Consider the following 25,601-nt stretch of genomic DNA (forward strand, 5'->3'; position numbering starts at 1 on the left):
CTAGCCCCGCCTACTTGTTATTAGCCCCGCCCTCATCTGGTCTAGCCCCGCCCTCATCTGGTCTAGCCCCGCCTCCCCCGCGTGCCTAGCCCCGCCCTGTTCGTCTGTGCTCCCTCCCCCTTGTCGCTAGCCCCGCCCCTCCCTCGCCCCGCCCCGTTCCCCCCGGGCTGCCCACGTTGATGAAAGGGGAAGTTTCGCGGCTCGGCAGCGCAGAGGGGAGAGTGGGGAGAGGTGACAGGGAGAGGTGACAGGGAGAGAGAGTGGGGAGAGAGAGTGGGGAGAGGTGACAGGGAGAGGTGACAGGGAGAGCGTGAAGTTCAGAGAGAGAGGAAAAGGGGAGCGAGAGGAAGAGAGAGGGAAGACAAGGGAGTCTGCAGCCACGGGTGGCTGTGTGGAGGAGTGGCTGTGTGGAGGAGTGACTGTGTGGAGGAGTGGTTGTGTGGAGGAGTGACTGTGTGGAGTGAAGGGAGAGGCAGGGAGGAGAGGGAGGAGAGAGGGAGTAGAGAGGGAGGATGTCTCTCCGCGAGGAGCTGCTCAAGTCCATCTGGCACGCGTTCACTGCGCTGGACGCGGACAAAAGCGGGAAGGTGTCCAAGTCTCAGCTCAAGGTGAATTACACCACCACTACCACCACCCTTCATCATCATCATCTACACCATCATCATTTACAACATCATCATCATCTACATCATCATCATCTACAACATCATCATCTACATCATCATCATCATCTACATCATCATCATCTACATCAGCATCATCTACAATATCGTCATCATCATCATCTACAACATCATCTACAACATCATCATCATCTACAAAATTATCTACAACATCATCTACACCACCACCCTGCATCGTCATCATCTACAACATCATCATCTACAACATCATCATCTACAACATTATCATCTACATAATCTGCAACATTATCATCAACATCATCAGTATCAGCAAGATCATCTACAACATCATCTACATCATCTACAACATCAACATCAATCTGGGACCTTTTTTGCCAGTATGAAAAGAAAGAATAGATATTACCCTCTCCGGCAATAAAACAGTTGTGTTAAGATGTTTAGACACCAAACAGAAACCTTTTTCAAGGAAGACAGAATATACAGATAGGATTCCTTGGCAAAGGTCTCTGTTTGGTGTTTAAACATCTGTTTTATTGCCGGAAAGGATAATACCTATTCTTATAACATCAACATCATCTACAACATCATCAACATCATCACCATCAACATCGTCAACAAGATCTACAACACCGTCAACATCCTCATCGACAAGATCATCAACAGCATCATCAATAAGATTATCATCTACAACACCATCGTCAACACCATCAGCACGGCCAGCAGCTAATAGCAGTGATGGTTGCCAGAGTCGATGCTTTGGTCAAAGCCCTCAACCCTGCCTTGCGAAGGCATCATCAACGTCATACGGCCATGTTCAATCCACTGCTGGACGAAGGCCTCACCAAGCTGCACCTGCTCCACCCAAACCGACTCAGTCGCACTCCATCTCCTCGGTGGGAGCCATCTCGGACGATTGACTTCTTCATTGCCTTGGCTGGCAAGGGGCGAGAGGAATTGAAATTCGTATCTCGGGTGCACTCAGATAATCAGTCCGCCCCCACCACATATTAGTCCAGCAATCATGATCACATCATCTTCATCGTCGTCAATCATCAATCACCATCAGTCTGTCACCACCACATTATATCATCAGCTATCAATCATCGATCGTCAGTATCAAGTGTCTTTCAGCACCAGTCATGTATCATTGGTTATCATTATCATCAAACACTTTATTTGGCGATGTTGCGTTGACAGTGGCGGTGTGAAATAGGGCCATGGCCCGAAACGTCGCCGACTGTATTGTATACACTCTATATATTTTACGGCAGTGTTGAGTGTTTTTGTTGTTGTTATCATCGTGTTATCATCATGATCGTCAGTGAGTTCTGGCCTGGGTTTCGTGCGACTAGTGTGTTGTTTATGGCGAAGTTAAATGTCACACATTCCCTCCACCCTGCGATGTCCATGGGCCACTGCCACTGTTTCTTGGGGCTGTCCGTGGTCGGCCTGAATTGGTCTGCGATAAGGTAGGGCACTGATAAGGGGTTGACAGTTATGGGATAACACTGCAGTAATTAACCAGGGTAGCCGCGGGATTCGAAGCAGCGGCGAACATGACGCCTACCTGTACCACCAAGGCCGTCGCGAATGCCATCATCCTCGCTGGGTGGTTGTCTCCTGTGAGTATGCCTGGGAAGTAAACGATGGTTGTTCTATTGAGATACCCTCCCCCCCACCACCCCCTTTCCATGGGAATGTGGAATGTCCACCGCTGTCTCGGGAGCATCTACGAACGAGATGCAACTTGTTGTTGTTTGGGACAATTTTATAAATGCAGAATTTGTTTTAGAGACATTTTTTTACGTTTGTTTAAACCGCAATAGCGTTGCGATTCAACAACAACAACATTGCCACCTAGAGAATAATATTGAATACAGCATGCACATCGCTGTATTGTGATGACTACGTCCACTGAATCTGTGAACTGTACGTATGCCACATATTTGTGTTCCATCGGTCATAAAAACGTGACACGAACGTAAGCGGGATGTTAGAGGGAAGCTGCCGAGCGTAGCTTCCTGTGTGTTTTCCTGTTGGCCTGCTTGCCAATTGAATGTTCTCTAGCCCCCAGCATGGGTGGACTATGGTAGGAATGCACTCTTACAATACTGTGTTCATTTATAGATTCGCCGTGTACTCATTTAATGATATCCATGCTTTATTGGAGATGGTGTCAACTCCTGTTGTACGTATGTATGTTGAACTTTTTTTGCACCGTACGTAGCCAACCGTCTAATCGGAGGTGCGGGGGAAAGGACAACAAACTTAACACAAAAAGCAGTTCTACAGAAATTAGTTTTCAATTTTGATTTAAAAGTGTTTAGATCCAGTGGCTTCCGAATATCAGAAGGAAGAACGTTCCAGAAGGCCGCAGAAGCGCATCTGAACGCGCGCGATGCGGTGACCGTCTTTGTTTGGTGGCTCGCAGCCAAAATCCGACGCTGCTGTGAGGATGACCGGAGTCCACGTGATGGTTTATGCTCCTTGACGAGATCGGCAAGGTCTGGTGGTTCATTTGTGGCAAGCACTCCGTGTGTAATGAGTGCGACTCCAGCAGCCATGATCTAGCCACTGCTGGATGAAGGCCCTCTTAAGTGGTCGTCATCATCATAATCATCCCTCGTGGTACGACCACAATCCATCTACAAGATCATTCCATCTCCTCTCGTTGACGCATTCCCTCCACTGGCTGCCACTCCTTCACGAGTCTCGACCAATCGGGCGTCGTCCCATCCCGCAAAGTGTCCCGCTGAAGTTACTTTTCGTAACAGTCACTGTGATGCGAAGACTTCCCATTTGTTCTCTAATACAAAAGGGTTCCTCTTTCTGTCTCTCTGTGTAACCCCATGCATTCCAGGCCTCGCTCTTATGCGTACACGTTTAAGCTCTTGTTCCGTTTTCTTTGTCAGCGTGTGTGCTGTATTTCTAACACACATATATGTGTGTACGTGGTTAAACGTCTTATTCGTTTCACGTTTCGTTATTGCATTCACTTTTTCAAATCCACTCTTCCACATCTTAATTGTTTTTTAAATACCAGGCCACGTTCACTAACTGCCCTCGGTGCACACCCACTCTGCTGTGTCTTGTCCGTCAGACATCATTAGGGGCCGTCCATAAATGACGTCACGCACCTGTGGGGGGGGGGTGGGGTCAGACATTTGTGACGATGGGGGGGGGGGTGAGAAATGTGACGTCACATCAAAATGCGCAACTTTAAATAAATAAACAACACGTTCTACTTAATTAAATAGACGTTTTAATCAATGCTTTCTCCTACAACATCAGAGTGCAGCGCCACATTAAATACGCACTAAAATGACAACAGTTTAAAGCGATTTGAAGCATGTTTTATTTTGGAGGGGGGGGGCAGACCTTTGTGACGTCGTATTTGAGGGGGGTCTGACTTTTTGTGACGCCGTGTTACGAAGGGGGGGGGGGGTCAAAAATCGTCCAAAATCGCGTGACGTCATTTATGGGCAGCCCCTTAGTCGTTAAGCACATTCGTTGTACACTGTAGAACTTTTATTTTGCTCATGGTCGTCTTTGTTAAGTTCTTTACTGCGAGACATTTTATTTGTATTCAATGTATTGCCCACGGTACACCACGGGGAGGGGGGGGGGGGTAGAGTCCAGGATTTGATGAATGGGGGGAAAGAGAAATGACCAGGAAAGGGATGCTGGGTTGGAAGTCCTCAAGACACACAAAGGGGTAGAGCTCAAGACGAGCTGCAGGAAGAGAGAATGAGCGCCAGAGAGGAAGGGGAGGGGGTGGATAAGTTATCACCGGGCCAAGAAGTCAGAGATCTATGTATGTTGAATTTCTTTCGCACCGCACGTACCCAGCCGTGCTAATCGGAGAGATGAGAGGGTGATGAGAGCGGAGGGAAGAGAGGAGGCACAAGCACAATTTAGCTGCACGGTGGAGCAGCGTCTGTTCTCACAGTGGGCGGGGAGAGCGGAAAGGGATTCAGAGTGGGAGTGGCTACATAGAAGTCACGTGGATACATAGAAGTCACGTGATTTATGGGACGCTTGAGCTGATTTACAGTGAGATAATGACTATCATCAGACAGTCTGAGATTGTTATTATTCTCTCTTTTGTTTCTCCAAGTTATATTGGAGGAAAACGCCTCCTAATGCCGCAAATGGGTTTGGCAAAAGTGATCCCTTCTCGCATACACGTTGGTACTTCATTGATGACATCTCAGTGTCGCGGTTACATTTTGTAAAAAGGTTTTTGTTGTTTCTAAAAATATATATGTTGATGCCGTGGCTTTTGAGAGCCAACGCGTCATCTCCATACATTGTAATTTATCATCGTTAAATTGTTGCACGCTGCTATCCGGCCTGGTGAAGGAGTGGCGACGGAAGGTTGCTTCACAAACGAAATTGTGCGAGGTTTCAAACCCTGGTCAGGGATTGACTCGGCCTCATGATGCCGATGTTGTCGACACAATGAGAAGCCCGCAAACAAAATGGGAATGTGGAATGGACACCGTTGGAGACGAGCTTAGCGCGACTTTCATTTGAGCGAGAAGGCGATCTGACTGGACATTACATTCGTACCTCTTTCCAGCTTTTTACAATTATTCATAAGTACAATTGAAGCAATATTTTTTGTCGCGTAAGACCCCAATTAGTGTAACCTTGTGATGTCGCTGCATTACTCATGTTTGTTGCGACCGCAGATCTGCTCTTTTCTTTAAATCTTCGTGCGATACAGTGTGTCCACAGTGCCCTGCGAAACACAATTTATAAGTAAGATTTGATGATGAAAAAAAAACATCACAATAATCAGCATCATCGCAAATCCACTGCTGGATAAAGGCCTCCCCAAGGCGCCGCCGCCGCAGTGTCTCACAATCCTGTGCGATAGCTCAGTCCACCACGTGGTGCACTTGCACGTGGCGCACCTGCACACGTGCTGGACATTGTTGTCAGCCGCGTTCCGCCCCGTGGCTACCACTCCGTCGTTATTCTCGACCATCGGCCGCCTCCTCGCTCCTAGCCACACGAAGTGTTCTGCGCTAAAGCCATTTACCTGGGCGCCAGGGTGGCGAGATGTTAACTGCCTCGCCTGGTATACAGGAGACCGTGGTTGCGATCCCGACCCTGATGCCTCTATAGTTGGAGTTTGCGTGTTATCGTGGTCGCGTGGATTTTTCTCAGGGTCCTACGGTTTTTCCGACCGCATTTAGAAACGTGCGTTTTTGAGTATTTGGCTGCTATACATTCCCGCGTGTTAAAGCCACTTTGTTAAGCTATCATTTGTGGCAAGGTCGCTTCTGAAAAAACAGCCATATAGCTCAGTGGGCGCCCCAGAGATTTCCATCTCTGACTAAAGGACACCACTGCAGATGAGCTCCACATGAACACGTGCTTGACTTATTTCGGCATTTCAACTTCTCCCCCCCACCCCGATGGTCACTGAAAAGGAAAAATAGTGAGTGTTTCACGTGGAAGTGGATGCATTCCCAGATGCAGAGGATGAGTTTTGCAGCAAAGGGCAGTGGAAATGGGCTTGTTTACTTATTTTCAAATACCATGAAAATATCCCTGCTGCAAATGGAAATTGCTTTCACCGCAGTGAAAATTAGATTCAAGACTAAATTTTAGTTTCAGCATTTTTTTAAAAGAAATCTGCCGAATGTTCCTTATTGAAAGGGTCATCTCATCTCCATTGGTGGCCCCAAACGATTGTTGGAAATTACACATTACTCTGGCAAGGCCACGCTATCCATAAGGAAAAGTGATATAGCCAGCCACTGAATACAATCATGGCCTGGGAACCAAATGACCCGAATTGCGCTCATCCTCGTCAGATCTGAGATGCCGAGCAGCATTGAGTCTGGATCGTGCTTGGATGGGCGACCACCTCGCCGAAGAGCACGTGGTGTGGGCCGCCGCATGGCTGCTATTTCATCAGAGGGTGGTGCCGTGAAATCCATTGTTGTACTGCACTATGCCCCCAACGTCTACGCTGCACCCACCCTTCGCCAACCCGCGCAGACCAACGCGATGTCGCACGGCCACGTAACGCCCCCGGCCACGGGAGGCCCACACCCAGCAGTGTGCGTACGTGTGTACGTTGAACCTGTTTCGCACCGTACGTAGCAAACCGTGCTAATCGGAGGTGCGGGATTGTGGATTGATCACCGAACCCTCGGTTGCCCAAAGGGGTCACTGCACGACACGTGCACAATGCGAACGCCATCGTCCTCGTGACACTTTAGGCTTGGACAGCACCTGAATTCCATCCTCGCATGCCCGCCCGCTGTGCTCTCTAAACTAACATTTTACTTAAGGCCCCACTGAGCTATCCAGCTCTTTTTCAGAAGCAACTTGGCCGCAAATGATAGCTGAATGAAGTGGCTTATCACGTAGAAATGTATAGTAGCCAAATACTCTGAACGCACGTTGATGCTAAATGTGGAGGGAACACCTGAAGGACACGTAGAAAATCCACGTGACCACGAGGGAGAGAGACACACAAACTCTAAATACGGTCATGGTCGGGATCGAACCCACGACCTCCTGTCTACCAAGTGAGGTAGGTAACATCTCACCACCGCAGCGCCGCAGATGAGCGGTCGCTGCTTGTTGGTTATTGCTGCGATGAGTTTGTGTTGAGCAACGGCGCGTTCTTGGAAGTGCCGCGGCAGGAAGTTACGACGCTCGCCTTGTACAGTGTTGTGGATGTACCTCTGAGCCAAGGACGGCTTGCGTAGAACCGTGGGTTTGGTGGCTTGCGTAGAACCGTGGGTTTGGTGGCTTGCGTAGAACCGTGGGTTGGGTGGCTTGTGTAGAACCGTGGGTTGGGTGGCTTGTGTAGAACCGTGGGTTGGGTGGCTTGTGTAGAACCGTGGGTTGGGTGGCTTGTGTAGAACCGTGGGTTGGGTGGCTTGCGTAGAACCGTGAGTTGGTTGGCTTGCGTAGAACCGTGGGTTGGGTGGCTTGCGTAGAACCGTGGGTTGGGTGGCTTGCGTAGAACCGAAGGTTGGGTGGCATGTGTTAAACCGAGGATTGGGAAATTGTGTAGAACCCAGGGTTGGATGATTGTGTAGAACCGAGGGTTGGGTGGCTTGTGTAGAACCCAGAGTTGGGTGTCTCTTTCATGGGACCTCCTTTGCCAGTACGAAAATATGATAATAGGTTTTCCCCCTTTTTCTGGAAACAAAACAGGTGTTAAAATGTTAAAACACCAAACTGAAACCTTTTACAAGGAATCATGTCTGCATTAACCACAATGCTTGTGGTCAGAATGCAAACAAACACACCGAGCTCTCATTACTCTGATAGTGGCATTGTCTTTGGGCTGCACGCCTTCAGGCGTCCTCTGGTCTAACACCGTTTGACACGAGGCTCAAAAGAAAGCTGTCTCTGGTGTGGACCAATCAGTTTAAAAGACAATGCATATATTATCAGAGTATGTTTTTAGCATTCTTACCACAAGTATTGTGGTTAATGCAGACATGATTCCTCGTAAAAGATTCCAGTTTGGTGTTTTAACATCTTAACACCTGTTTTGTTGCCAGAAAAAAGGGGAAAAACCTATCATAATCGCTGTCTCTTGTCTGCATCTGTTCCTTCATCTCACTACATTTCACTTTCTTCTCACCATCTCACTACAGCGCTCTCTCTCTTGCTCGTGCTCTGCATGCAGCGGGATACGTACTATATGCATGGCAGGTTTTATCGGACAAGCAGGCTCTCAGCATATCAGTCGGTATGGCATTCAGAGAAAAGCTCTTGGTCACCCCCCTGCTCTCAGTGCAGGATAACCATCGGAAAACTTAAGAACAACGCCGGAAATTTGAAGGCAAATGCAATGAATGCGTGGAGTTCATCGCATTGGCGAGTTAAATATCAATTCATTCCGGGTTCGTAAACAACTCGATACAAACGCTCCTGGTGTGCGAGAAAACTGGTCAGGTGACTTCACCGGCGGCGAGGAGAATTCGCGTAAACCCTGGGGCTTGGCAAGATATTAGTACTGCTATTATTACAGTTTTTTTTTATTTGGTCATTGAGTGTGACGACGGGATGGTTTTACACCGACACCCGAGACGCTGTGAGCCGTCACCAATCACGAACCTTCGCTCGCCAGGGACCACCCACCCCCCCCCAATATTTTGTTATTGATGAGGAGCAGGAGGGGGGGGGGGGCAAATATTTTGTTTGTTTTTCCCTCCAATGTTATTCCAACTGTGCTCTCTCGCGGTCACAACGTCACCAGACGAAGAGTCCCTCCGGATCTCTCTCACTCTCAGAGCAATGCGACCCTTGCGTGTTGGAGAACGGCCTGCGGCGGAAGCGCAAGTTCACAGAGCTACCTCTGAAATCCCTTTAAATGACGCCTGATTCGCCAGGTAGGCGAGGACGGCAATTTCCCAGCATGCTTTGCCACACAGAGAGCGATGTTAAATCGCAACAGTTAAACCGATTTATTTTCGGAGCTGAGGTTTAACAAAGTTAGTGCAGAGCAAAATTTTATACGATGTTGTTTTTGTGTGTGTACAGTCATTGGTAACTTTGGCGAGGACCATCAGCTCACTACACTTGGGAACCCGTTGGAGTTCAAAATAACTCACAAATACGTTGTTGTGAAAGACTCAGCACAGAAGTTTCCTGGGTTTGATCTTCCACGAAGCTCATGGTCCACTCTAAACGGCATCAGCGCAAACCATGGCAGCAGATGTGGATACCTGATACACAAATGTAAAATGTAAAACTCTACAGTGTACCACCTGTGGTCATCCAGAACAGACCGTACAACAACCAGAACAGACCGTACGACGTATAACGACGCAATGCCCGATCCACAAATACAAAGGAGACATCACAGGCGATGAAACACGACTCTACGACTCCTGACGCGGTTAGCTTGGCTTGACCATCTGAATGTGAACTTGTCGTTGTTGTCTCTACATCTACATCAGCCATACGAATGGAGAAAAAGAAGTCTGTTTCGTTATCTAATTTGTACTGCCCCATTAGTTTAGTCACTTTCGTACAGCCTTTCCCATGTCTGTTGCCTCTTACCGTCTCATTCATTCTGGCCTCGAGCCCAATGGACACATTGCCATGACATTTGTATTGCTGTGATATCATAGGCTACCTTGCACACCATTCACATGCACGGCACACGAGACTAAGAATAGATTTGAAAGGAAGAATCCTTACACGCCTACTTCAGAACGCCCACATAACAACAGCCATGCGTGGGTTGAGACACCACGATCTCACGGGCCTAGGAAGGGTAAATTACTACTACGACTAAACTAAACTATTTTTACTTTAGCACGTAAGGCCCACTGAGCTACTGTAGCTCTTTTCCAGAAGCGACCTGGCTACACGTGATAGCTTAACGAAGTTGCTTATCGCGTGGAAATTTATAGCAGCGAAATACTCTTAAACGCACGTTGATTCTAAATGTGGAGGGGATAGAACAGATGACCTGGAGTAAAATCTACGCAACCACGGGGAGAGACGTGCGTACTATATACAGGCATCAGGGTTGGGATCAAACCCACGACCTCTTGCAAACCAGGCGAGGGAGTCAACATCTCATCATCATGGCGCCCCTTACAGTCTCAGAACTGGAGCTTATCACGCAGAGATGTGTGTAATGGAAGCGTTAATTTTGTTGAAATAGGCGAGGGAAACATCGTGAATAATAGTACTACGAGCATGGAAATCTCGTAGTGGGATGAAGGCAGAGGAGAAGAGGATAATATTGCGTCTGGACTAAAGCAGAGGAATGGTCCTCAGCAGGTGCAGACACAGCCAGAGGAAGGGAATTCTAGACACGGGGGGCAGCAGAGGAGAAAGAGCGAGCGACCTCCCATTGGGAGGAGGTACACCCGGGGGCTTTCAACAGAAAATAAACTTTTGGTATTTTGCCAACGTTGGTTCGAGCCAAGCCTGAACGCTGATGAGATGCCGCATGTCGAAATCAGTCCAGAGTTTGGCTTGTGTCGCCCAAATGCTGCTGAAATTATGCACTCCCAGAAGGCTCTGTGGCTAATGAGATGTGTAAAAAAACACGTAAAAAATTCACGAGGAGGGACAGACATAAATATGAAAAACAAAGAACGGATTTGTGATAATGCAAGACACGAGTGGATTAAATCGTTTTGAGCCACACGTGCGACATTTTAATGGCATCGCGTGTATCACCTTTCCCGTTGATATCGTGTGCCAAGTAAATAAATAAATGCGAATTTCGAAAAGTGGAAGCTTGGACGAGCCCACATCTCGTGTTACCTCAGCTGCGGTTTGCACCGTGGGCGCTTGACTTCCGCAAATGAACATGCCATCTCACGTCTCCACCAGGTCTGACTCGGCTCGTCGCTACCCATACAAATGTTTACCGCTTTCTGTGAAGTCAACAGGTGGTTGGTTATGGTACGAAGGGAACTGGTTCACCACCCCCCGCACCACCATGGAAATGTGAAATGATCCACCAAGGAAGCAGAGCTGATCATAGGTAGGCGAGCACTGCCCCAGATAATCCGTAAAGCTTCTAAATGAAAAGCCAGGCCTCTCCACTCAGTTAACCATTCTCCCGACTATCAGATCCGTATGCCCGGTCTGTGGGATAACACGAGAATAGTTAAGGGGGGGGGGGGGATATCTCGCTGATGTTCTCACATGTGCCGCTGGACGGGCGGTGATTAGTGGAGACTTGGTGATGTCATCATCGACCTCATCATCCACGTCACGTTGGGTGTCGTGTTTATGGGGGGGGGGGGGGGGGGGCTTCCTGCCTTCGGGAGGCAGTCCAGCACTCTTGATCCACAGTGCCCCTAGAGGGTATTTGGCCTACTCTTCCATGCTGACTAGACGTTTTGGACGAGGTGGAAGTGCCCACACGTTACCCTACCACATGCAACCTGACAATCAACGCGCTGCGGTCTACCCTATTGCACTACTTGAAGAAACGTGCTTGAACTGGTGACCTCTAGATTCAAACTCCGATGTGCCGGTAACCCATTGCACATCAACTTTTTGCTTGTATATGTATGTACGTATGTTGAACTTCTTTTGCACCGTACATAGCCAAACCATACTAATTGGAGGTGCGGGGGAAGGACAACAAACAAAACACCAAAAGCAGTTCTCAAGAAATGAGTTTGAAATTTTGATTTAAAAGTGCATGGATCCAGTGGCTTCCGAACATCAGAAGGAAGAACGTTCCAGAAGGCCGCAGAAGTGCATCTGAAAGTGCGCGATGCAGTGGCCGTCTTTGTACGATGGCCAGCAAAAAGCCACTGCGAGGATGACCGGAGTTCGCGTGATGGTTTATGGGGCCGTCCATAAATGACGTCACGCACCTAAGGGGGGCTCAGACATTTTTGAAGATGTGTGACGAGGGGGGGGGGGCATTTGAGAAATGTGACGTCACATCAAATTGCGCAACTTTAAACAAATATAGAATTGTTATAACAACACTAATTGTTATAACAACACACCTACAACATCAGAGAGCAGCGACCACGTTAAATACGCACTACAATCACAATAGTTTAAAGCGATGTTAAGCATGTTTTATTTTCAAAATGGAAATATGGTTTGGGGGGGGGGGCATAGTTTGTGACGTCATATTTGAGGGGGGGGTCTGACTTTTTGTGACGCCGTGTGACGAGGGGGGGGGGTGAAAAATCGTCCAAAATCGCGTGACGTCATTTATGTACGGCCCCCATGCTCCTTGACGAGATTAGTAAGATATTGTGCTTCATTTATGGCAAGCACTTTGTGTGTAGTGAGCGCGACCTGACAATGTGTTCGTTCAGCAACCGGAAGCCGTTGCAGCTCGGTGAGCACTGGACGGACATGGTCTGGAGCATGCAGTGCCCGTCACGACACGTGACAAAGAATGTTGTGCACACTGCAGCTTGCTGATGGTTTTGCCAGATGCCCCGTAGAGTAGTGAGTTGCAATAATGGAGCCATGTCGATACTAACATGTGTTATTCACGTGAAATTATCGACCTCTGAGGGATAATGGACCGAGGCAATCGTCCATCAGAATGTGAGCCTGGAACCTTCTTGCAGTGAGTCCCAGTGCTCTGTCAGTGCCACGTGACTCCTTTGGTGTGCATCATTTCAAATATATCTCGATAAAAGTGAGGTTATTGTTTCATCTGAGCAAGGAGCAGGTACCGCTGATATCATATATTTGCATCTTGGTAGCCACCTGTTATTCAACGCGTTCATGACCTCTAACCCCATTGCCAACGACCGAAGCTGGACGGGGGAGAAGTGGGGGGGGGGGCTGTAAGTGGGAGCCTGAGAGAGCTGGGGATGCGCGGGGTGGGGGGGCGTCGTGATTTCATTTATTTTCTACCTACGTGACTTTACCGAAAGAACCAAAGAGTATGGATGCCCGCAGTCACAAAAACTTCAAATATAGAACGATACCAAGGCCTCGCATCCGTCACAGAAACGATGGTGGATTCTCTGGAACGTTCTGCGCGTTAACTGAGATCATCGGGCGCCGAGGAGGGGGGTGGTGACGCACGAGGTCTTCCCCTCTCTGAATGAATGTCTGCAGACCGCCCGTTCTCCCCACCCCGCCACCTCTCTCTCGCTCGCTCGGCAGCCAAGTTTCACAAACAAAACAAAGGTTTCCAGCTCGCGCCACCCCTTCCCCACCTCCTCCAGCCCTTCCCCACCTCCCCCAGCCCTTCCCCACCTCCCCCAGCCCTTCCCCACCTCCCCCAGCCCTTCCCCACCTCCCCCAGCCCTTCCCCACCTCCCCCAGCCCTTCCCCACCTCCCCCAGCCCTTCCCCACCTCCCCCAGCCCCGCTATTGTGAACGCTCGTCTCTCGGAAGGGAGAGATGCCGTGCCGCCTCTCCAGGGATCTCGAATATTTCCCGTATTGGAGCTCGAACATGAACGTCTGTAATGTTTCGTTTTCCCACCCCCCTCCCCCCCCCGTGTCATCCTCGCCGTTGGTCTTCTTGCGAGCGGCATCGCTCGGCGGGTGCAGATCGCACGGTCCAGGCGTTCGCGTTTCGTGAGCCGCTCAATGACGGCGGCTCTCGGGAGCAGCCGCCACTCGAGACCGCCCGGTCCGCTGCCAGAGAGCGGCCACGGAACGGTGGAACTTGTGAGCCTCGCAAGTTGTGAGCGACTCGAGTTGTGAGCGACTCGAGTTGTGAGCGACTCGAGTTGTGAGCCTCGCAAGTTGTGAGCCTCGCAAGTTGTGAGCGACGCGATCCGTTGTGTGGCTCCACGTGGCCGCGGTCGCTGCACCGTGTGGGGTCGTGGTTAATGGGCGCTGCGGTGGCGAGATGATAACTACCTCGCCGGGTCGTGGGTTCGATCCCGACCCTGACGCCTGCTGTATATTTGGAGTTTGTGTGTCTCTCTCCCCCGTGGTCGCGTGGATTTTTTCCGGGTCCTCCGGTTTTTCCCTCCACATTTAGAATAAACAATACGCGTTTAGAATTTTTGGCTGCTGTAAATTTCCACATCGTAAGCCATTTCTTTGAGCCATCATTTGTGGCCAGGTAGCTTCTGAAAAACAGCTGTGTAGCTCAAGTGGGCCTTACCTAGTAACATTCGAATTACTTTTTAAAGTCCCACCCGGGGAAGAGGCGAGCGGTAAACTACCGCTCGCTGTTCTGAAGCCAAATCATCCGACACGAAACGTCCTGGTGAAGAGAACTTTATTGTTCCAAAAACAAAGACAAAGATTCCTCGTACACGAGGGGTTGGGTGGCCACCATCACGCTCGGCCGACTTTGTCTCCCAGTGGCGATGTTTACACACCACACCAGCCACTCATTTGAGGCTGAGTTGACCTCGGGAGACCCAGGACCGGTTCAGAAAATCGTCACTGGGTGTTGGCCTTGAGCGAGAATCGAACTCGGGGCGCCGGGTTCGTACTGCTCCCCATTATATTGTTCCAGTAACGCACACTGGGTAACACACACTCTTTAACAAATATAAAAGATCCCCCATATAGCCTTAACAGACTGTAGGGGCAAGTGCTGTTAGCGAGCACCTATGAAGGCCGGAACGGTACACGAGGGGGTGGGTGGCCAGCACCACGCCCGACCGCCTTTGTCTCCCTAGTGGCAATGTTTACACACCGCACCAGGTACTCATTTGAGGCTGAGTCGACCTAGGGGAGGCCCGGGACCGGTACAGATAATAGTCACTGGTGTTGGCCATGAGCGGAAATCGAACACCCGTGTCGCCGGGTTCATAGCGCAGCGTGCTAACTGCTACACTATCGCTCCCCACTCTTTAACACACAGGGTAACACACAATGGGTAACACACACTCTTTAACACACACTGGGTAACACACACACGTAGGATGCTGTCTTCAGCCGACCTTTTATTCTCCCCGGCATGTCGAGCTCCCACGCCTCTTATCTACCCCTTCTCTCTCTCACGACTTTCTGAAACCTTCCACGAGTTCCTCTCAGCCCTTCTCATTGTTTCCCGACAAATGTCTCATCTGGATTGGCTCCAATCCCCCATCTCCTTTTTTGCGCCTTCGTTACCGTCGTCTTTCTTTAATTATTTCTCTTGGGTGTGGTCCCGTGCGACCCTTCGCCCTGGCTGTGATCGCGTGTTCGCCCACCAAGAACCACGGTGGCTAGGAGATGTTAACTACCTCGCCTGGTATGCAGGAGGTCGTGGGTTCGATGCCGACCCTGACGCTTGCTGTATATTTGGAGTTTGCGTGTCTCTCTCATCATCATCACGGTGGCGAGGAGAAGTTAACTACCTCGCCTGGTATGCAGGAGGTCGTGGGTTCGATGCCGACCCTGACGCTTGCTGTATATTTGGAGTTTGCGTGTCTCTCTCATCATCATCACGGTGGCTAGGAGATGTTAACTACCTCGCCTGGTATGCAGGAGGTCGTGGGTTCGATGCCGACCCTGACGCTTGCTGTATATTTGGAGTTTGCGTGTCTCTCTCATCATCATCACGGTGGCTAGGAGATGTTAACTACCTCGCCTGGTATGCAGGAGGTCGTGGGTTCGATGCCGACCCTGACGCTTGCTGCTGTATATTTGGAGTTTGCGTGTCTCTCTCATCATCATCACGGTGGCTAGGAGATGTTAACTACCTCGCCTGGTATGCAGGAGGTCGGGGGTTCGATGCCGACCCTGACGCTTGCTGTATATTTGGAGTTTGCGTGTCTCTCTCATCATCATCACGGTGGCTAGGAGATGTTAACTACCTCGCCTGGTATGCAGGAGGTCGGGGGTTCGATGCCGACCCTGACGCTTGCTGTATATTTGGAGTTTGCGTGTCTCATCATCATCACGGTGGCTAGGAGATGTTAACTACCTCGCCTGCTATACAGGAGGTCGTGGGTTCGATGCCGACCCTGACGCTTGCTGTATATGTGGAGTTTGCGTGTCTCTCTCCCCGTAGTCGCGTGGATTTTTCTCCGGGTCCTCCGGATTTTTCCCTCTACACTCAGAATCAAGATCACGCGTTTACAGTATTTGGCTGCGATACATTTCCACGCGATAAGTCACTTCATTGACATTTGAGGCCAGGTCACTTCTGAAAAAGAGCTATATAGCTCAGTGGGCCTTACCTGGTCAAATCAAATAACCTCAGCATTCCCCAGCACCACCTTTATACGAGCGTTGGACTGTGCTCATCTGACCTGGCATTGGTGGAAATTCCACATTCCCATGGAAGGGGGCCGGTCTCTGCATAGGACGACTGCTGTTGAACTGGCACAGAGCGGTAGACGTCGTCTTCACCCCTGCAGGATGGTCAGGCAGAATTGGCTCCCGATCTGAAGTTGAACTCACAACCTTTCCAATGTGAGTTGAGTGCTCGACTCAAAGCGCCACCACCTGCCCAGATGAGACAGAGTAGCACTTGGCGTTGTGTTACGAGGTTGGAACCCATTGATATCAAACATTTGTCTCGCCAGGGGAGAGCTGGACAAAGTGCAAAGTGTATATGAGAAAAGAGATAACGATATTTACACAAACCATTCAAAAAGGATGCAACATTATGAACTGTGAAATCTACAATGACACAGAAGTCATCACAGGCAATGCCATAGGTGTTTGCATGTCCTGCTGTCACTCCTTCCTTTTGCCAGCTTCTGCACTGGCTGCACTATCGACGCTTAACCCCCAAAGTTCCCTCTTGCGGTGTCCCACTGTCTGGCTTTCAGATGCTGTCGGTAACCTGCCCTCCTATGTATGTTGAACTTCATTCGCACCATACGTATCAAACGATGCTAATGGACACGTGCCTCATCCATTGTCACGACCCGCTGTACCTGAATGTGTCTAAATTTGCCGCTCCCCTTCCACACGACGCTCCGAACTTCCAAACTGCTCGCTCTGGCCTGCCGTGAAATAACAAGCATCGATTGGGCAGCATCGGTTGAGATTAAGCTTAGAAACGAGCATTCGCCACCGAGAAAACTTGGCAGGGCCTTCCTGAAATAGTCATGAGACTAAGTGAGGCTTTCCTGGGTAAAAAAACGCTATTTGAAATAATAAGAATAAGGGGAACATTTTTTTTATAAATGTGTTGGTAAAGGCTAACACTCTGATAACAAAGACAAAGATCCGCAGTATAGCCTTTACAGACTGTTGGGGCAAGTGCTGTTAGCGAGCACCAAGGAAGGCCGGCACAGGACACGAGGGGGTAGATGGCCAACATCATGCCCAGCTGCGTTTGTCTCCCCAGTTGCTGCTGTTTACACACCACACCGAGCACTCATTAAAGGCTGTTAACCTCGAGGAAGCCCCGGACCGGTTCAGATATTTGTCACCGATGGTGGTCGTGAGTGAGAATCGAACGTGGATCGCATGGTTCCATACTGAATAACACAGACAGACATCAAAGCACCCATTTATTAAGACACTGAAGTTGATCTTTCATGTGACCCAACATCGGTCTGTGTGCTTCAGCAAATACCCCTACGGGCAAATGCAAACGCACGCGAGGTGGTGGAGGAGGACGTTGTGTATTGAGGAAGTAAAGAGAGCAGTGTTGCAATCGCCGGGCAGCAGCGTAGAGGCGGTGGTTGTAGGATGGACACGCCACACGCCACCACCAAACCTTCAACCTTCGTGAACAAGCCAGCAGAAGTACCGGTCACCGTGCGAGACCTCCCATCCCCACCTGTACGCCCCCCGCCACCCCTCCACGCCAACTCCCTTGCTGCTGATGTAACGCGATCGCCTGCGTGAGGGAGCGAATCAGATTGCTGGGAAATGACTGACAGACGAAGGCGTCGTTGCCTTTTGTATAATGTGATTATTTTTGGTTTAGAACGTGCAATGCGGTGACGAAATGCTGAGCCACGCATCGACTGGCAATGGTTTTGCCTGCGGACTGACCCTCACCCTCCCCCACACCTCTGCCCCATGCGCAACATTTCCTCAAGCAAACGACCCCGTTTGCTTCGTGGTACCATCGCGCGCGCTTTGTGACAGTGCCCTCCGTCGAAAGGCAGCGCACAACATATGCCCCGGCCACGCGGCCTCGCATGCACGGTCAGGCCCGGGCTGGTCACAGGGCAGCAGTCCGTGGGGAAAGATTCCCTGGCGGGGCTGGTCCATTGCGAGATGCTGGTGGGCTGGTCCGTGTGGGGAAATTGCAAATGTAATCAGAATAAAAATGTTGTTGCTAAAATCTCTTATTACCTCGAATGTGTACACTTCATTGCTAATTCACACTCTCGGTTGGCATTAAGTCCCCATTATTTGTCAGCCCCAAAGATTCTTCCTCACAAAACCCCATTTCGTTTTTTGGACCCAGGCCCCAATGGGCCAAAGAGATCGCACGGCAAAATTACGCTCACACTTTGTCACATCGCAGCAAAATCTAGCCAGTGTACAGTTTGTCTCGCAACCCGTTTTATTTTTTTATAATTGCCCATAGCCCGAATTTGGGCCAGTGTGTTTACAAATGCCTGGGCTGATGTGTCGTCCCAGTCCGTCACTCCGCACAGTCACGGATGAACAGACGATTAAAAGGGGAACGGGATTTGGGGGTGTTTTTATGATCGAGTGATTACAAAGCACTTACATTTCCACAGTCAGTTCTGTTTGCCTCAGGCTTCATCCGCTTCTGCGGCCATCTGGAACGCTCTTCCTTCCGATATTAGGAAGTCACTTGAGCGATGTACTTTTGCAATTTGGATTGAAAACTAATTTCTTTACAACGGCTCTTTGTGTTTAATTTGTTGTCTTTCCCCGCACCTCCGATTAGCATGGTTGGCCACGTACGGCGTGAAAGAAGTTTAACATACATTGTCCGTGATGACCTCTTGACCTTTGACAGTATATAATAATACCACAATTAATTACACAGGTGTGCGCTGGCATAACACCTCCATAGCCTGTACAGATAACCAAAGTAGTAGTAGTTAATAATCGCTGACCGATAAATGGGCCCTTTCGAATATTCCTCCAGGTGTCATACGTGCATACGTTTCCTATTTCGCTTTACAGACTACTGGGGGGATACGCCGTTAGCGAGCACACGCGAAGGTTGATGTGACCCGGTGAAAGTGGTGTAGCGCGGTTGGCATGGGCCCCGGTGCAAGGAACTAAACGGGGCCCTTCCTCCCGGTCCAACTTCCTGCCCTCACCGCAGCCTGGCACCTGGGCCCCTCCAGCACGTGGGGGCCGCGGTGAAATTGCGCTGCCTGGAGGCTCGATGGCCGCGCCACTGCGAAGAGTTGGCGTGAGCACCTCCATCAGGGTCCGGCCGCTGCCTTCGTCTCCGCGGCGCTTATGTTCAAGAACAGCACCAGACATCCATTTTGTAAAACGTTTCACCCGTGGTAGATCACGGGAAGGGGAGTGCAGGATCCTTGCTATTTCATAGCAGGCGAGGGGAAAACAACGACCAGTTAATGCCCACGGCGCTATAAAGCTCTTTTTCGGAGGCGACCTGACCACAAATGATAGCTCAATGAAGTGGCTCATCGTGTGTAAATCTATAGCAGCCAAATACTCTAAATGCATGTTTCTAAGTGTGGAGGGCAAAACTGGAGGACCCGGAGAAAATGAATGCCACTGCCACGCAGAGAGAGATCACACGAACTCGAAAAATAAAGGAGTCAAAATCGGGATTTAACTCACGACCTCCTGCGAATCCGGCAAGGGAGATAACTTCTCCTCGCCACTGCAGCCGCGAAAGGGTTGCTGGGATGGAAGCTCAAAATGAGTCTACCTGCTCCATCTGTATGGAGTAGAGTGTTTCCCGCTCGCACGCGTGGGGTTTCTCGGGGTTCCTCCCACATGTAAACCCTCATTCATTGGCCAGGGACACCTTCATATATGGAGGACCGCAGAGCTTTGGGCAATTGTTGGCGACGGCTCAACAAGTGGCTGCTGCTGCTGCTGTCTTCCCCGCTCGCCTGTGGTTCCTCCTCATGCCTCTGAGTTGTTCTGTGTTTTTCGAGAGCAAGCGACTACTACATTACTAATTTATTATGCACTCCGATTGCGAGGAGTGTAACGCGGTGATACAGTCCGTTCTAAAACGCGGTAGTTGCTTTCCTGAAGAACACCACATTATGAAAAAATCGCGTTATAATAATATAGGTTAGAGACACAGTCCGTGATAACGCGTGAGATGCGTACGCAGGCTGAACAAAGACCGAGGCGCGTGGGTAGCGTCTAGAAGCATCCAGCAGCATCCCGTCTCGTGTGATGCTACGCTAAGGCAGCCGTACAACCGTTTATCTCTACACGCGCGACGTAGTTATGTTCGCTCAATCGCGTTATATCCAATATCCAATGTGTTATGAAAACACGCGTTGCAGGAAAACGGACTGTATAGATAACCACACCGTCGTGAGGCCCACACACACGCACGCACACGCGTGTAGCCCGCACACACATGGCAGGGTCCAGCTGCCGTGGGCTGATTGCGGCTCAGCGATAACGTGCAGTTCCTGCTTCTTCGCAGAGCTCGGCGCTGCCTCTTGCGAGTTTCCGTTCGTGTGCCCGATAAGCGACAAGTGCAGAAGCCTCGAGATGAAGCGAGGCGATCCCACCTCTGGTCTTCGGTTTCACACACAAACTAAATGTCGACCCGACGCTGGTAACGGTTCGGAAACGTAACCCTGCGTTCGGTGAGAGCGTCGCGCTTACGAACGTGCCAATTTTCGGGTTTCATTCCGGGGCACGGCTGACATCGTTGGCGAGTGACCTCTGACCTTGTCCTGGGACATCCTTCATCCCCCCCCCCCTCGCACTGTCCTCCTTTTCCCCTACCCGCACTGACCAGCGTGGTGAAGTATGCACAAACGACTCCCACCCCCCGTGGACCGACGTGGCGTGGAAGGGACAGGTGCCGTTGCACGCGTTCGTTGCCGTGGCCGAAATGAAGTCACACGGCAGGTGACCGCGTTGCTAACGGGTTTACCTCTGTTATTAAAAAACGGGGTTCATATTTTTCCAATAAAGAAAACATTGCCGTGGAGTTTTATTAACGTCAACTAATTATTATCAATGTTAAATACATCGTTGTGTTTCACTCTCCTGCGCATAATGCACGTTTTCGGTTTTTTGCAGAGTTATTAGTTCTCGTTAGTTATTAGTTAGTATTTAAATTTCCAATTCTTTTTTTGCATCTTGTGGTTTCCCCCTCGCACTTCTGAGTCGTTCTCTTCCTACGAGAGCGAGCGACCACTGTGGTGGCGGCGGTGGGGCAGCGTGACGAGTTTGCATTACTCTCATGGTTATGATTGTTATCATCTCTGACGATCGCCGGGACTGCAAGCACTCCGCAGTGCTGGATTGCAGGGCACTTTTTGGGCTGTTGCGTTTATGCAAAGTGGGGACGCGTTGGGAGGTTGGAGCGGTGGTGTAGTGGCAAGGTCACTCGTTGCAAACAAGACACAAGTGTGCACCAAGCACACAGGCATTGTGCAAGGATGTTACCTGTACTGTTAATGTAATTATGATCACCACCGGCTTTTATCGTAGTTTTGTGTGTGTGTTAGTATTGCAAATGTAGTTGTCATGACTGTCATTCGAGTGGTTATTCGTATATTGTTTTTACTTAGAGCGCTTTGATATATTTCGATATTAAAGGCGCTTTATAAAGATCACTATTATAATAATTATTATTCTGTGCAAAACCCAATTAGCATTTCCTGAAGAAGTGCATTGTGGTCTTCTGGTCTTAGATCACCATCAAAATTAATTTGAGCAATTGTATCCGACTGACAGCAGCAGTGGCGCGGTGCCATTTGTACATTTTTTGCCTTGTTGTTTTAAATAAATGGTTTTCCAGACTACGCCGTTTTTCCTTCATCGTGGAGTTTTCTCATCGTTCACAGATTTGATTCCCAGCCATGGTTAAAACATCAGTGGTGTGAGGATATAGCTCATAGACGTAGAGATTGACCTTAAGGCCTCTCTTACCTCACATTAGTTATTCAGATATATTTGTTGTGAGTGATGGCGATAGCATAATAATAATAATGGCGATGGTATGAAACTGGTGTGGTTCATTTAAAGTTTGGATGGGCAATACAAGTTTGCAAAGACTGGGAATTGTAGTGGCCCCAGAGATCCGTGACCCAGGGGCAAGACCTTAGCCCAGATGGCGGAAACTGTAAACACCAACTCTTGAGTTCAGATGGCGACTGCGACAGCTGGGAGATGTAGCAGAAGAAGGAAGCAGTGGCGATGTGTGGTGGTGCTTTTTGGGATTAGCCGTGGTGAACTCTTGACCTTTTGTGGTGTAACGCAGAAGAACCTTTCAAAGCATATGTGCTTTTTTAGCAATCGAAAAGGCAACAAAGCTACATAATGTAATTCCAGATGAATCACCCTTGTTCAGCAAAGGCGTAATACAGTGGTCCTTCGGTTAACAGTGACATCGGTTAACGGTTTTTCGGTAAGCGTTTCGCCTCCCATGGTTTCGACTAACGTTAGAATTGTGATTAACGGCACGTTTACGTTATGCACGCAGCTGCCGATTTCGGCCAATCCGAGCGCCCGTAAGTGGCACTGAGCCGTGCCCTCAACCAATCAGTGACGACATTTATGAGCATTTAGACCTCGACTGGCTTTGTTGACATTACGTGTTACCTGTTTTGGCAGTGGAAGCAGCTGTCTTACAGACTCAGCGATTTGTACTTATTTTTCAACTTTCAAGTGAATTCGATTAACAGTTATTTCGGTTAAGACTAGTTTTCGTGGAACGGATTAAAAACGTTAACCGAGGAACTACTATGGTGTATTTCTGAGATGGCTCGAGGGGCTGTACCGCTTCTGGATTCTTGAATAAAGATATTTATTATTATTATAACAATAATATGAGTAGAAACTCCTCATCTGAAGCCCTTATGTCTGTTCCTCATATTTATCCACACCACTAATCGATCCAAGAAAAGTTGCGCTATCGACACACGGGATAAGCGAGATCGGCCAGAAGTGGTTTAAAATTCATAAAAAATCTCCAGGGATAACTTGCAAGCATAACGGGGTAGTAGCCCTGACCCAATTGTGCAAATTCCACATTGCTATGGCAGGGAAAGTGGGGGAGGAGGGGGTCTATTCTATCCATAGGACGACCACACAGTGGTAGCAATTTTATGGACCCCCAGAAGGATGATGTCCTGAGTCAACAACCCCCAGCCAGGATCCGAACTCGCAACCTTCTGATTGCGAGTCACTGGTTCAAACATCATAATGCTGAAAATTTTCGATTTAAAGCTTTCGTGACTGCAGGGATTCATATTCTTGAATCTTTCAGTAAAGTCCCGTAGAAGGGAAATAATAAAAGAATAAAAATAAAACAATAAAATTCTCACGACGTTTCGGGCGCAACACAAGCGTCCATCATCAGGTGGGAAAGCATGGTCAGGCAAACTGCCTCAGCAGCAGACCATGCTTTCCCACCTGGTGATGGACGCTTGTGTTGCACCCGAAACGTCGTGAGAATTTTATTATGTTTTATTTTTATTATTTCCCTTCTATGTGACTTTACCGAAAGATTCAAGAAGGCTGAAAAAGTTACCCAAAAACTCCTCAACTAGGATCACAAACAGCAGCAACATCGCCCCACCTCTACTGCGAAAACTGAACAGGACCCTCCTGAAAAATGAGGCTTGAGATTCAGTGACAGCTCTCCTGGTTCATCAAGCAGAGTAATAATGATCAATAATAACGTATCTCAGATTACCACGAAATGTGGGCCCTGTTTTGTCTCCAACCGCCCACAACCTCCACCCCGCGCGAGTTCAACCCGCAAAACCTGGCCCCCACTGGGAACGCTGAGCTCTGGGAAGATTCTCTCAACCTCGTGACGTTGCCCCTTCTTCCTTCGTATGGCGGCTAATGGTGTAGGTGCAGAGCAACAACTACAATTTCACATTCAGGCGGTCAATGCCAGATAACCGTGTCTGGAGCAGCAGCGGAGTATCTCGCGGTGATGTCTCCTTCTTATTTTTGTGGATCGGGCATTGCGTTGTTATACGTTGTACGCTCTGTTCTGGATGACCACAGTCGCATACTCCTGGAGAGTTTTTAAGTTTACGTTTGCGCATCAGGTATCCGTATCTGTATTCTTAGGTTTTTTCGGTAAAGCCACGTAGGTAAATTTTTAAAATTAATAAAAGTAAAATAAAAAATACAAATTCAATAAAAATCACGACATTTCGGAGGCAACACAAGCTACAAATCTAGAATTATCCGTATCTGCCCTGGTTTTTGGTTTTGGGGTGGGCCATGAGCTTCGTGAAAGATCAAACTCAGGCATCTTCTGCACTGGGTCTTTCACAATGTTGTGTTTGTTTGCGAGTTCTTTTGAACTCCATTCAGTTCTTCAAGCTTCATCAGAGTTATATTACCCCTGAAGCTCGTTAAATCTACTAATGTGGCTAAGTGTAGAGATGTATTAGTCACTTTAGCTGCTGCACTACCGCCTCGCCGATTATTTGCTGAGTTGTGCAGTCAACGCGTATAGCGGCACATTTGAGTCACAGTGAAAACGCCCATGGGGGTGGAACCTACACGTGCATCTCGGCCCTGGGATCAGGCGACACATCTCACTTGTTGCTACCACCTCAAGTAGCGACGCACGTCGTAGTTTTGTTTTTAAATACCAATAAAAAATAATGCTGCGATTTTGTAAAAAAAATAATAATCAGAGTTTACTTTTGTTGACTAAAAAATATAAAACTTACGGTTATACCAGTTCATGATCTGGCCCATGCAGTAACGATTCACTCTGTCACGTATCGATCACTCTGTAGCGTATTGGTCGTTATTCGATTCAATCATCAACGATGGTTGTTTGTGTTTTTACACTGTAGGGGTCAAGCGAACCCATCACGCCCACTTTATGCGAATTCATATCTGCTGCTCGCGCACGATTACATGCGCACAGTTACGCGACCGCATCTGCATGAAAGTTTTCGCCGAGTCGATTGAATCTCTTTCGCAGGAGGGTCCTGCCAAATTGTCGACGATTGCAGTGTCATTTTTTTTGTTCAAACCCTGGCAAGTTTGAACCCTGAGAGTCCAGCGCGTCGCTTCAGCCCCGCACTCAACTTGCCTCTGCCGAGCGGTGGAAATAGCGAGACGGGACGAATTACATTTGTTTTACCCACAACAGGGAAATACCACCGTAGAGTTTGCGGTGCTCGCTGCGTCTCCTCCTCGATCACAGAGTTAAGCTGTATAAATGCCTAGCGTCGTCGTGACATTTATGTCGTTCGGACGCTGTGGTCGTGACGCGTGCGCGTGCGCGTGTGTGTGTGGGCGCGTTGGAAGCCAGCCAGCTGTCTAGAATCATTTGCTTTATTTCCTCGTATTTTATAATCATCCATTGAGTACGGTTGAAATTCTGTGCGATTTGCTCAATATAATTTCCAGTATTTTTTACATAAAAATAATAGAACCCCGCCCGAGTGCACATCCATTATTCTTCTTGTTCCATGACCTTGTTTCTGCATTTAGGAAACAA

The 25,601-nt window shown here is 49.0% G+C and overlaps 1 protein-coding gene across 1 annotated transcript in view; it reads left to right on the top strand.

Annotated features, from left to right (window-relative positions):
- Positions 1-234: 234 nt before the first annotated feature.
- The window catches only part of LOC133351334 (switch-associated protein 70-like), a 73,646-nt gene continuing 48,279 nt past the window's right edge, over positions 235-25,601 (top strand). Inside the window, exon 1 of the mRNA XM_061566445.1 lies at positions 235-608. Coding sequence (XP_061422429.1) covers positions 513-608 — 96 coding nt within the window. The 5' untranslated portion in view covers positions 235-512. The remainder of the gene's footprint in view (positions 609-25,601) is intronic.

This window comes from Lethenteron reissneri, chromosome 37, assembly GCF_015708825.2.
Source record: "Lethenteron reissneri isolate LAM-NWPU_2019-01 chromosome 37, ASM1570882v1, whole genome shotgun sequence".
NCBI lineage: Eukaryota > Metazoa > Chordata > Hyperoartia > Petromyzontiformes > Petromyzontidae > Lethenteron > Lethenteron reissneri.